General features: G+C 39.4%; 1 protein-coding gene across 4 annotated transcripts in view; it reads right to left on the bottom strand.

Annotated features, from left to right (window-relative positions):
• Nucleotides 1-12,445, bottom strand: part of MCOLN3 (mucolipin TRP cation channel 3) — a 35,044-nt gene that overhangs the window by 10,383 nt on the left and 12,216 nt on the right. For 3 of the 4 annotated variants that reach the window (XM_073896397.1, XM_025872105.2, XM_025872104.2), the window contains exons 2-6: nt 11,384-11,613; nt 8,064-8,231; nt 5,333-5,486; nt 3,944-4,028; nt 3,766-3,862 (exon numbers count right to left, since the gene is read on the bottom strand). In XM_073896397.1, the coding sequence (XP_073752498.1) occupies nt 3,766-3,862; nt 3,944-4,028; nt 5,333-5,486; nt 8,064-8,231; nt 11,384-11,611 (732 nt within the window). In that variant the 5' untranslated portion in view covers nt 11,612-11,613. The remainder of the gene's footprint in view (nt 1-3,765; nt 3,863-3,943; nt 4,029-5,332; nt 5,487-8,063; nt 8,232-11,383; nt 11,614-12,445) is intronic. The other variant, XM_073896398.1, reaches the window with a different exon arrangement.

The following is a 12,445-nucleotide window of genomic DNA, read 5'->3' as shown; positions in this document are numbered from 1 at the left end:
TGAGTAAATATACTTTGGCTCAATGTCAATCACATCTCAATTGGGCTCAAAGAAGTTGAATTCTTTAAACAAAGAAGAAAAAATAATGGATAGGATTAAGAACCGATTAGATAGCGCAGAGAAAAGATTAGTGAATTTGAAGGTAGAGCAATAGAAACTTCCAAAATGAAACACAGAGAAAAAAGATTGGAAAATAAAACAAAAACACGAAACATTAGTAAGCTATGAGACAACTTCAAGTGACCAAATACACATGGAATTAGAATCTCTGAAGGGGGAGGAAGGAGAAGAGACAAAACTATTTGAAGAAGTGATGTTTAATAAATGTCAAATGTAATGGAAACTATAAACCCACAGAACCAATGCTTAATAAACCTCAAACACAAGAAACTTGAAGAAAATTACACTAAGGTATATCACAATCAAAGAGATAAAGAGAACAACTGAAAAACAGCAAGGGGGAGGGGGAGTACATCCCCTGCAGAGGAACAAAGATGAAGACCACAGCATGTTTCTCATCAGAGCAATGCAAGCTAGAAGAGCAACAACATCTTTAAAGTACTGCGGGAGAAACAGTCAACAGAGAAGTCTATACCCAGTGAAACAATCTTTAAAAATGAAGATGGAGGGGCACCTGGGTGGCTCAGTTGTTTGGGCGTCTGCCTCCAGCTCAGGTCATGATCCCAGGACCCTGGGATTGAGCCCTGTGTCGGGCTCCTTGCTCCATGGGGAGCCTCCTTCCCCCTCTCCCTCTACCTGCTGCTCCCCCTGCTTATGTTCAGTCTCTCTCTCAAGTGAATAAATAAAATATTTATTTAAAAAATAAAATAAAAATGAAGATGGAATACTTTTTTAGGCATATAAAAGTCTCTCAGCAGCCCTGCACTATAAAAAATGTTAAAGGAAGCCCTTCAGATGGAAGAAAAATGATCGCAGATGAAAGCCTGGAGCTATACTAAAGAATGAAGCGTGCTGGAATGGTTACTTCGTGGGCCAATATACTTTTTTCCTTATTATTTAAATTGCTTTAAAAGATAATTGTTTAAATAAAAACTCCTAACAGTGCATTATATAGTTTGTAACACATCTGGAAGTAAACCGTGTGACAACAACAACATAAAAGCCAAGATAGGAGACACAGAAATAGATTGTTATAAGATTCCTGGGCTCTACATGCAGTGGTATAATATCACTTGAAGGCAGATGATAATAATTTAAATATTTGAACTGTAAACCCTAAAAATAATACAACAAAAAGTTACAGCTAATAAGCTAACAAATGAGCTAAAATAGTATCCAAAAAATATTCAATTCAGGCAGAAAAAGAGAGAAACTATATTAATAATCACATATCATTTAAATGGTCTAAGCACCTCAATTAAAAGGTACAGATGATGAGGTTGGGTAAAAAAGCAAGACTTAACTCTATGCTGTCTAATAAGAAACCTACTTTAAACATGAGATACAAATAGGTTAATATCAAAAGGATGGAAAAAGATATACCATACTAACACTAATTAAAAGTTGAAGTGGTTATATTAAGATCAAACAAAGTAGATTTTAGAGCAAAGAATATATATTGGGGTAAAAAGTGCCATTTCATAATGATGTAGAAGTCAGTTCCTCAAGTGAACACAAGAATCCTAAATGTTTGTACACCTAATAAAGAGTTTCAAAATACATGATGCAAGAATATATTAAATTGCTATGAATGAATGTTAATGTACTACTTTTACATTATAAATCCAAATGATAGGCACAGGAAGGTTTCATAAATAGTTGTTGCATGAATCAAATATCTGCTATATATCTCATATACATGAAGTATATTAGATAGACAGATGTCTTGACAACAACTTTGTTGGGTAGATGGGCATTAATTCTGTTTTATAAATGAGAAAACTGGAATTCAAACCAATTAAGTAATTTACCTAAAGTTACAAGCTACTAACTGGTGAGCTGGAATTAAAATCTACGCTTGCCTGAATCTAAAACCCTTGCATTTTAAATCAGGCATATATGGCCCCAGTTCATGTTTACTTATAAACATAAAGTTGCACTAATTGTATTTATTATTAAACTACCCTATTGGGGCGCCTGGGTGGCTCAGTTGGTTGGGCGTCTGCCTTTGGCTCAGGTCATAATCCTGGGGTCTGGGATGGAGCCCCGTATCAGGTCCCCTGCTCTGCAGGGAGCCTGCTTCTCCCTTTTCCTCTGCCTGTTACTCCCTCTGCTTGGGCTCTCTCTCTCTGTCAAATAAATAAATAAAATCTTTAAAAAAAGTAAAAAACAAAAAAATAAACTACCCTGTAGGGCATCAGTTCCACTGTAGTTCTGGGAGACACACTGCTAAATCCACAAGGCACGGGCATAGCTCGGGTCAATCTGCAATAACAGGAAAAAAAAACATCCACCTGCGGCTAACAGGCCAGGCTGCTCTCACCACTGTACTGAGTCATGGGAAAGGGTCTACATTTTACAAATGTTTCTTTTACTCATTCCACAAATATTTGAGTCACCTACTATGTTCTTTCAGGGATGCAAAGATTAATAAAATGATTCCTGCCTTCAAGGAGCTTTCAGTCTAGCAGAGTTGATGATAAAAGCCTAGAAAATCCTAAAACAAAAGAGAAGGTGGGTGAGCCCATTAAAATATAAAAACAAAACCAAAAATAAAACCCTGGAGTTCAGAACACAGAATGTGTTCCTAACTGAAGCATCACAAAGAGGGTCCAGGAAGACGGTGTCAGTTGAGCTGAGCCTTGAGGATTATAAAACTTCTGAAAAGTGCCATTTCTCAGTTTGAGAATGGTGCAGGGGATGGTAAGGGAGAGGAGGGAGAAGAGACAAGACTGGATAATAGCTCAATTTTTTTAAAAAAGTCAAGTAATATTGAAAATTCGTAACTTCCCAGCTAATATTAGGATCAAAATTTGTAGCCTAATACAAAATAGTCTCACAGTATTAGTGCTTTTTCCCACTAAATGATATGCATAATTATTTAGACTATATTCTGAAATTTTTTTAACCTCAACCTCTGAAAACTTGATTTCTCTTAGCCAATTAGTTGAGTATCAAGGACAGAGCTCTGGTACAAACTACTGCTGAAGTAACAGCAATCTCGACTGTGTGAAGGTGAGTTGTATCAAATGCTGTTCCACATATGCCCCACACAGCATTGGATTACTGACCCTGAGCCTCACGGGCTGATCTTGTGCTCTCTAGAGAGCATTAACAGCTCCTTTTGCAACTGGAATATAGAGAACAGAGATGTGGCAGGGTGGGCTGAAGGGGGAGGAACCAAAGCATCTGGAGGCAGCCCAAGGAAAGCACTGTGAGCAATAAGCCAAACGCTGCACACATCTACAGTGAGGAGCCTCAGCAGCCAGAATCCCTGGCAATGACCGTAAGCAGAGAGCCACAGACTGGTATGAGCCAACTATAGAGGACCTACAAGCTCTCTGCTACTTTTGTATTGAACACCTCCCCTGTGCCAGTTACTGGTCTGAGTACTGGAGACACTGCACTGAACAAGGCAAGGTCCCCGCCCTCACAGGACTTCCACTGAGGTACAGAGGATAATCAACAAGTAAACAAGTTACCATAACAAAACAGAGCCAGCTATACCAATGCTTCCCCCAGGCACATTCAAGTGGGAACATCCTATATATCTGACCATGCTTTAATAGGGGTAGATGAAACATGTAATGAAACCAAACAATTTTTCTTCAGCCTGGGACCAAATTCAGCCCAGCCCATGCTTACAGTCAGAGTAAAGTCGTAACAGTCAGGGAGCTCGTGATGACGAATGGTCTGCAGATTAATGGCCTTCAGTTTAAACTGCAGCTCCACAGTTAGGAGTCTAGGAAACAGAGGAGGCTTTAGTGCAGTGAAAACATACACACACAGACACACAAGGTACACTCGCAACTGCTTCCCTCACCTATGAAAGTCCAGTGTTAAGTTCAGTTTATTTTCTTCCAGTGTTCCGATGTGAAAAGGTTCATCTGGCTCTACAAAGAAACATTCTGCCATAGAAAGAAACAAAACATTATGTATATTGCCTAAAATAAATAAGTGACCTGCATCTTGGAAGGATAATATATTTAAGACTAGATATTCAGATTCTACTGTTCTTCTGAATTAAGATTTAAAAGCTAAAGGTCAATATCTCTTGGTTACAATGAGTCATTTGTTTTTAAGATGCAAGTGGCTACATTTCTGGAGTGGGTGAAGGGTAGGAGACCTGAACCTGAACTCTGTCTCTTTAGTCTCCTATAGAATGCTCTCTTCCTTCCTTTGTGAGCCTAAACTTTGCATCCCTTCTCCCTTTTCTGTATCCTAAGCATAAGTGTGAAGCACTTACAGTACCTAAGATAAAATTTTCTAAATTTAAAGGATCTATTTTTTAAAATACTATTTTATTTTAAAATTAAAAAAAAAAGGAAGACAGCATTTTAGGAGATTTCACTAATCTGTACTGTAATCCTTTACTATCCCTCTCCAAAAACCGTCCCAGTGACTATTGTTAAAAGTATCCGGATACTTAATTTTTAACTCAAAGACTTAAGTTAGTATTTTAGGTACACATTATAAATAGAACTTTGCTAATAAGAATAAGCCACTCAAGGGCACCTGGGTGGTTTAGTTGGTTAAGTGACCGGCCCTTGATTTCAGCTCAGATCTTGATCTCAGGGTTGTGAGTTCAAGCCCCGCACTGGGCTCCACTCTGGGCATGGAGATTACTTAAAAAAAATAATAAAAATAAAATAATAATAATAATAATAAGCCATTCTATTCTAATTCCTGGTTCTGGTTCCTCCCTAAACCCAGCATCAAAGATACTAAGTTGAGAAGGGCAGTTGAGGGGAGGGAGTTTTATATACATGATGAATTTGCAAGTACAATGTTTTATAAGGATAGTATAAGTTTATATAACTGGCTTATCCAGTGCAAGAGGAATTGGAATATAGAGGCTAAGAATGTAGTGGCTCAGAGCACAGATAGCCTGGGTCAAATTTCAGCACTGCCTCTTACCAGCTCCATCAGGACCATATCACTTAACTCTCTGAGCCATACTTTAGTCTTCTACAAATTGAGGATAATAATATATCTTGCCTTATTGGTTTGTTCTTGTTGTTGTTTTTAAAAATCATGAGTTACAGTAAAGGGCTTGGAACAGCACCGACACAGAACAACTCCCACAAATTTTCTTACTATGACCTAATAGCACAGACCAAATGAACATTTTCAGAGATGAAATTACTGGTTTTAAGGATAAATCAAGGAGCTAAAAAAAAAAAGGAAGCTCTAGTTTCTTGAAGAACCTCACCAGTTTCAATTTCTGGATCAATGTCAAAGGTATCATTTCCAGGACAGATGTTTCCTTGCCTGTAGAAGTGCTGACAGATGGTCAGAGCAGACTGCTCCATGCCCTTGTTCTCGTAAGCATGATTCCCAACCGACGTGTTGCGGAGCTGCAAGTACTTCAAACCAAAAAGAGAAACAGAGAATGGGAACACCAGCTAGACAGAAATAAAGCCATGATTGCCTACCCACCCTGCCTATGAAACGGGCAGGTTCCAACCTGCTTTCTGGGTGGAGACGCTCACGTTCACATTCACGTTGATATGCGAGCACATGACATGTTACTGTGTGCCAGGACAGTAGCCTTCAGAAAGCACTCCCAAATTAGAGTTCTGGGCTCCAGTCTCATTTCTGTGAGCGTGGGCAAGTCACAAATTTTCTGAGCCTCTGGTTCCTTGTCTACAAAAGTAAAGGCTTACAGTACATCAACTCTGTGATCCTTCCTTCTTTAAAGAACTAAGTGCAGGAATTGATTTTTGCATTCAGTGTGAATACAAACTTTATCTCTGAACCGTTTCTTATTAAGGTCAGAGTTCTGCTTTGCTGTTGTAATACAGGAAAGGGGATACAATTGTTCTAAGCTAACCTGCAAAACTTTTTCAAAAAACAAACAAAACTGTTTCATCTTTATCATTGCAAGAATACAGGTTAGTCACTTTCACAGCAATATTCTCTCCTCCTAGGGAGTCCTATAAATAAAATAAAATGTAATTTTACAAATGAGGATCTCATGGTACTTTGGAATAACCATCAATTTAAACTCTGAATGGGGGCGCCTGGGTGGCTCTGTCGTTAAGTGTCTGCCTTCAGCTCAGGTCATGATCCCAGGGTCCTGGGATCGAGCCCCACATTGGGCTCGCTGCTCTGCAGGAAGCCTGCTTCTCCTTCTCCCACTCCCCCTGCTTGTGTTCCCTCTCTCGCTATGTCTCTATCTGCCAAATAAATAAATAAGATCTTTTTTAAAAATTAAAAAAAAAAAAGAAGCTGCATTAAGTTGTTAAATAGCATTATGTCCTATATGTAGGGAGCAAATAGTATAACAGTGGAGATACTCGGTTTTGAGGTTTTTGTTCTCTATTCAAGGAAATAAGTGGATTAAGCCTTGCTAAAGCTACTCTGAGCCAAACTGGTAGTTTTATATTGGGGGTGGGAGGGTGTAAGAGGTCAACAGTCCATTAAATGAAAACGAAGGTAAAAGATCTTGAGCGTGGTGAGGTCCCAAGCAGACCAGTGTGCCTGCAATGGTGTGTGATGGGAAGTAAAGCTGGAAAGACAAGCAGGGGTCATGAGGTAGAGTCATACAAGTATGGGGTCCTGTAGCCCTTCTGAGCACCTACTATTTGTGAAGCAGTCCTCATAGGAATTACCTAAAGATCTGAGCCTCCTGACCACAGAAACTTGTATGTCTTGAACTTCGTAAGATCTTGAAACACAGAAGATCCAAGGTGCAGGGCTGCAGGTAACCTGCTAACATTATAAGATATCCTCTGGCCAAACTTCCTTGCTGTCCTAATAAGACTCTTCATGGAGGTCTGTACAAGAGCTAGATGGTCAGGGGCAAGTGGTAGGACTGTGTCCAACTAAGGGAAATCCTGGAGCTTGAGTCAGAGGACTCTGGGACAGGAATGGGGTGTGTGGGACTACGGCTGGAAGGCAGGTGACCTATGGGACTGGACCAATGGGGCCCCCAAGTGGCTGTGGCCTCTGAGGGCTTTAATCAGACTGGGCATCTGTCCTCACCTGCCTCTGCAGCTCTGCTTTGACAGAGGAATTTTTCACACAGATCCATAATTCTGTTTAGTAACTTACGCAGCTTACTTCCATCACCGCAGATTTCTGGCCAATTTACACAGTCCAAGGGTTAACAGAAAAGCCTTGATGCCGTAAACACATATGTCATCCTAGCAATTTGCTATCTCACTGAGCATAGATTGTCTCTAGATAATTAAGAACCATAATTGCACTATAGTAATTTTTACTTTTGAGGGGCAGTTAATCAATGTTACAATAAAACCATTGTCATGTATGACATAAAGGCCTTACTTATTTTTTAAACAAACTTTCAGGTCTTAGTTGCTATATATGCTTTGCAAAGTTAATATTCTCATTATTTGTTAAGGGCCCCTGAATGTATAAACTCTGAAGACTTAATGACTACTTACAACCAGGGCCATGGTTAATAATTTTAAATCTTTGAGGTACTCATGCCAACCCCTAGCTCTGATTCTTTTAATTAAGTCTTTAAAGTTTCTGTCTCTTTGTTACTAAACTAAAGCTTTTCTCAATTTCTTGTTTCATGGAAGTTCGATGGTGATTTTTTTAAAAATAATTTTAAGGGGCGCCTGGGTGGCTCAGTTGGTTAGGCGACTGCCTTCAGCTCAGGTCATGATCCCGGAGTCCCGGGATCGAGTCCCGCATCGGGCTCCCTGCTCGGCGAGGAGCCTGCTTCTCCCTCTGATCCTCTCCCCTCTCATGTACTCTCTCTCTCTCATTCTCACTCTCTCAAATAAATGAATCTTTAAAAAAAAAAGTTTAAAAAAAATAATTTTAAAATGGTTTTATACATATCATTTATACATGTCATCACAGAAATGTTCACCCTTCTACAGTGGAATGTCACCTTCTATTATGTACATTGCTAACAATTTCCCAGTCTGTTCTTTCTCCCAAGTAAGAACACACATACTTGGATTTACCTGGTTCACTGCAAAGGTGATCTGATCGTATACATCACTTTGTGTGTACACTGCATACGTGTCATCCATTCGGTCCATATATCCTTTCAAGAAGAGGTGTTTGAATGCTATAGTGTTCTCTTCCTTGAAAGCTACAACCATCTGGTTACTTAGCCCAAAAAAGACCAGCTTAAAAGAAGAAAAAAAAAGGGGGTTGAAAAAGCAATGGAATAAAAGGTCTCCATATAACAATCAATTTATCTATTCGTCTAATTCGTCCTGAATATATTCAATATATATTAAACTTTTGGTAGCTGTAAATTAATCTGGCCTTAAAGATAACATGGGCTTCTAGTTTTAAAATGAAAGAAAGTGGCTTTGCACATTTTCATGTATGATCTTGCTTATGTCGTTGCCCCCACCACCACTTTCAGAGAAGTCCTCCTTTAGGAGTTTAGAGAAGCAAGGTCACGCTGGCTAAAGAAATGGGAAGGTTTCCTTAAGAATGAAATAATGATAGAAAACGCTGGAAGCATGTGCATAACTTGGGTGGGGACATTTGAGGAGCACAGGAAAAAGGCTAAGAAGGTAGAGAGGAACTTAGCACTTTGGGGGGGACACTGAGGATCCCAGCACAATCCAACTGAAGGAACAGCAAGAAAAAAATGTCAGCAGAAAAACTGGAGGCAGATGGTGCAGGGGTTTAAATGGCAAGTAGAAGATTTTAAAATGAATTGTGCAGGACATCAAGAAGGTTTTGAAGCAGGTGTACAATGCAATATAAGAAGTTTCTTAAATAAGTCTAAGCCTCCAATCAAATGACTATAGTTAATTGTCAGTTTAATGATCAAAACTGTGACAAGAAGACCAAAAATAAAAAACAGCCTTTCAACTGATCTCTAAATTAAAGAATATTAACATAATATATCCTTACTATTCATGCAGGACTGACCCCAGAGTTTTACATGAAACTCAGTTATTCACGCACAAAAAGTTGTTTAACTGCCCCGCTGTCATCTTAACGTAAGCTCTTTCAATCATACCTGAAACTTTACTCCAGGTGTCTCTTTCACTTTCTCTTCCCTCTGAAACCATCTCAATCTCTTGCTCTCTTGCTCTTTCTCTCTTGCTCTCACTCTCTCTCTCTCTTTCTCTCTTGCTCTCTCTCTCTCTCTCTCTCTCTCTCTCACACACACACACACACACACACACACACACACACTGTAAGTTTAGAACATACACTCTGACTTGGATCTCAGAGTGAAGAAGGGTGTATTTTATACGGAAAAGGGAAACAACACTGAGCACCTATGTGCCATACCAGGAACTTCCTTCATACGAATCCCACAGTACAGTCCCTAACATACCCATTTTAGAGATGGGTACATAAAGGCCTAAAGAAGTTAAATAATTTTTTCAAGTCACCTCACTACCAAGTGTATAGTCAAAATCTGAACCCAAGTCCAACAGACTAAATCCAAGCTCTAGCCACCCTATCAAGCTACACAAAGTAGTACAGGGTCTTACTGGGGAAAAATTGAGCACACAAATCTTTTCTTTTCTCACCTCTCCTTGTGATGTATGCCCTGCACCCCACACATGCCAGTGCTCTCCATCTAACTGGACTTTTATTTACAAAGAGCCTCTTTAAGCCAAGTGTCCTATTTAAATCCCAAGAAGACAGCTTGATATTCCAGGGATTTTACATATAATGAAGCAGATGACTGAAAAGCCTCCAGAGAATTCCTAAAGACCAATTACAAATGAGTACCCCCCACATGCCGGCACTGAGCTGGGTCCCAAGGATGCAATGCAGAAACAACGGTCCCTGCCCTCAAGGGTGTACCCATGGCAGAGAGAAAAGCCCTGTAACTCAGAGACTGTACCAGGCCTTGGGGAAAGGGAACATTTAGTAGGGTGCCTATCATCAGAGATGTCTTTCTTTTGGGGCTGCAGACACGAAATCTCCAAATGAACTTCTTTCCCCTGAGAAGAGGAGATCTGTCACCCAGTCACCCTGTTTTGCTCGGTTACAGAGTCTTTATGTAATATTTGCTTGGTTGATCTAATACAGATTAAGGAAACATCACAATTAAGAAAAACCTTCAGGGAGACCTGGGTGGCTCACTTGGTTGAGGGACAGACTCTTGGTTTCAGCTCAGGTCATGATCTTAGGGTCGTGGGATTGAGCCCTCTGTCAGGCTCCGTGCTTGGTGGTGAGTCTGCTTAAGATTCTCTCTCTCTTTCTGCTCCTCTTCACCCCCCACCCCAATCTCTCTCAAATAAATAAATAAATAAATCTAAAAAAAAGAAGAAGAAAAGAAAAGAAAAATCCTCAGATGGAGCCTGCTGGCTCAGCCAAAGAGCTGAGGGTTGTGAGTTCTCATCCCACATTGAGGGTAGAGATTACTTAAAAATAAAATCTTAAACACAACAAAACAACCCCTCAGTTCCTTTTAAGAATGTACCTAAATGCCTTTTATATGCTTATTACTAACAGGCTTAACATCTTAAACCATTGGTCACTTTTCCTCTTGACCACCCTAGGAAACAGAGGATGGTTAAATGAGCTCCCTAAAAAAATTAGGAGTAATTAAGAACAGAAGTCTTAGAGAGAATAAAATCTGAGTTGAATCTCAGTTCCACTCTTCTAGTTTCCTGACTATGACAGATTATTTTACCTAAGTCTCAATATTCTCATCTGTGAAATGGGGATAATTACTCTCACCAGTAGGAAAATATATCTTCACAAGAGTAAATCATAATCACTATATATAAAGAATTGCAAAATATGATTTCCCCAAGAAATGTCAACAAAGTCAAGGAAATGAGATTCAAACTCTCCTAAAATGAAGTCTTGTATTTCACTACCTATGCCACTCTTTTTTAGTTAACTCTACATTTTTCCACTGCAGGGCTGTGAGAATCTAAGCACTTGCCTTAAGAGAAAACCTTTGAAGTTTCTGAAGAGAGAGAAATTCCTAGGAAACTAGGAAGGAAAAGAATCCTCTGGTTGGGCAACAGCTAGCTAGTTTTCACAGCTGATTTAGAAAGCTTCAGCTTCTCTATTACAAACCAAATATTAAAATTTTCTTTTCCTAAAAACTGATTCCATTATGTGACTAAAATTGTAATTTAATGAAAGATGAGAAGGAAAAAAAGTAAGGGAAAAAAACCCCAAAGTCTTCTTTCACAAATATTGAAGAGAGGAGTTTAAGATTGTATGTTTCCTTATTTATTGTTCTCCATTATACATACAGTTCAAAGTTAGAAAAAAACACTGTCCTTACTCCTCTGTTACTAAAAGAGGCCTCATTAAACTCACGATTTGAGATGCTTACCTGTATAGTCACCATTGCAATTTTTAGAATTTGTATGGCAAGCTTCCATGGTTTTCTGCCTCGAGCCCAGAACTTCTCACAAGGATTCATGAAAAAAAATTTGAGTTTTCGCCTCATCTGGTCTTCTAACAGAAGCTCCTCAGAGGGTGATGTATGCTGGTTAAAAGTGCAGCGATTTTCCTCTTCCTGAGAGCTGCAGCTACTTATAACAACCACAGGATTTGCCATCTCTGGGGAGAGGGAAAAAAGGACTGTTTCCATTCTATAACTAAAGGCACAAATCCATATTCTTTGTGATAGAATAGTTGAAGAAGCCCAAACAAAGATCTGGTTTCAAATAAGCACCATTGTTCTAAACTGCACTTCAGGTGTTTACTTTCCCTGCAGTGATAAAGTTTTATCAGATCATCAAAATAAGTTTAAAACCACTGAGTTAGGGCGCCTGGGTGGCTCAGTCGGTTGAGCGACTGCCTTCGGCTCAGGTCATGATCCTGGAGTCCCGGGATCCAGTCCCACAACAGGCTCCCTGCTCGGCGGGGAGTCTGCTTCTCCCTCTGGCCCTCCCCCCTCTCATGCTCGCTCTCTCTCTCAAAATAAATAAATAAATAAAATCTTTAAAAAAAAAAAAACCACTGAGTTAAAGGTATCAAGGTGTTATGTAGAGAACTAAGGCCGGAAATAATGAATTATGGAACACTACATCAAAAACTAATTATGTAATGTATGGTGATTAACATAACATGAAAATAAAAAAATTAAATTAAATTAAATTTTAAAAAAAGAGAGAGAGAGAACTAAGGCCGGGTTTGGTGTCTAATCCTGGTTCTATGACTTGACACCTCTATAACCCTTGGCAAGTCACTCAGCCTCTCTGAGCTTCAGTTTTTTCTTCTACAAATTGGTAATAACAATACCAATCCTCACATGATTCTGATTGAATAAAAATGCAAATAAAGCCCTTGCATAGGGTTCAACACTGAGCAAACAGCCTCACTCTCCCTGCAGCCCCAGCAGCCAGGGCAGCTTCCTAAACAGGCACCAAGATTCTTAAGGGGCAGTGGA

The sequence above is a fragment of the Callorhinus ursinus genome, unplaced genomic scaffold, assembly GCF_003265705.2.
Source record: "Callorhinus ursinus isolate GAN/ISIS: 27379988/994484 unplaced genomic scaffold, GSC_fseal_2.0 scaffold9, whole genome shotgun sequence".
Classification (NCBI taxonomy): Eukaryota; Metazoa; Chordata; class Mammalia; order Carnivora; family Otariidae; genus Callorhinus; species Callorhinus ursinus.
Note: the sequence above shows the minus strand (reverse complement) of the source record. Positions and strands in the feature narration are given on the sequence as shown.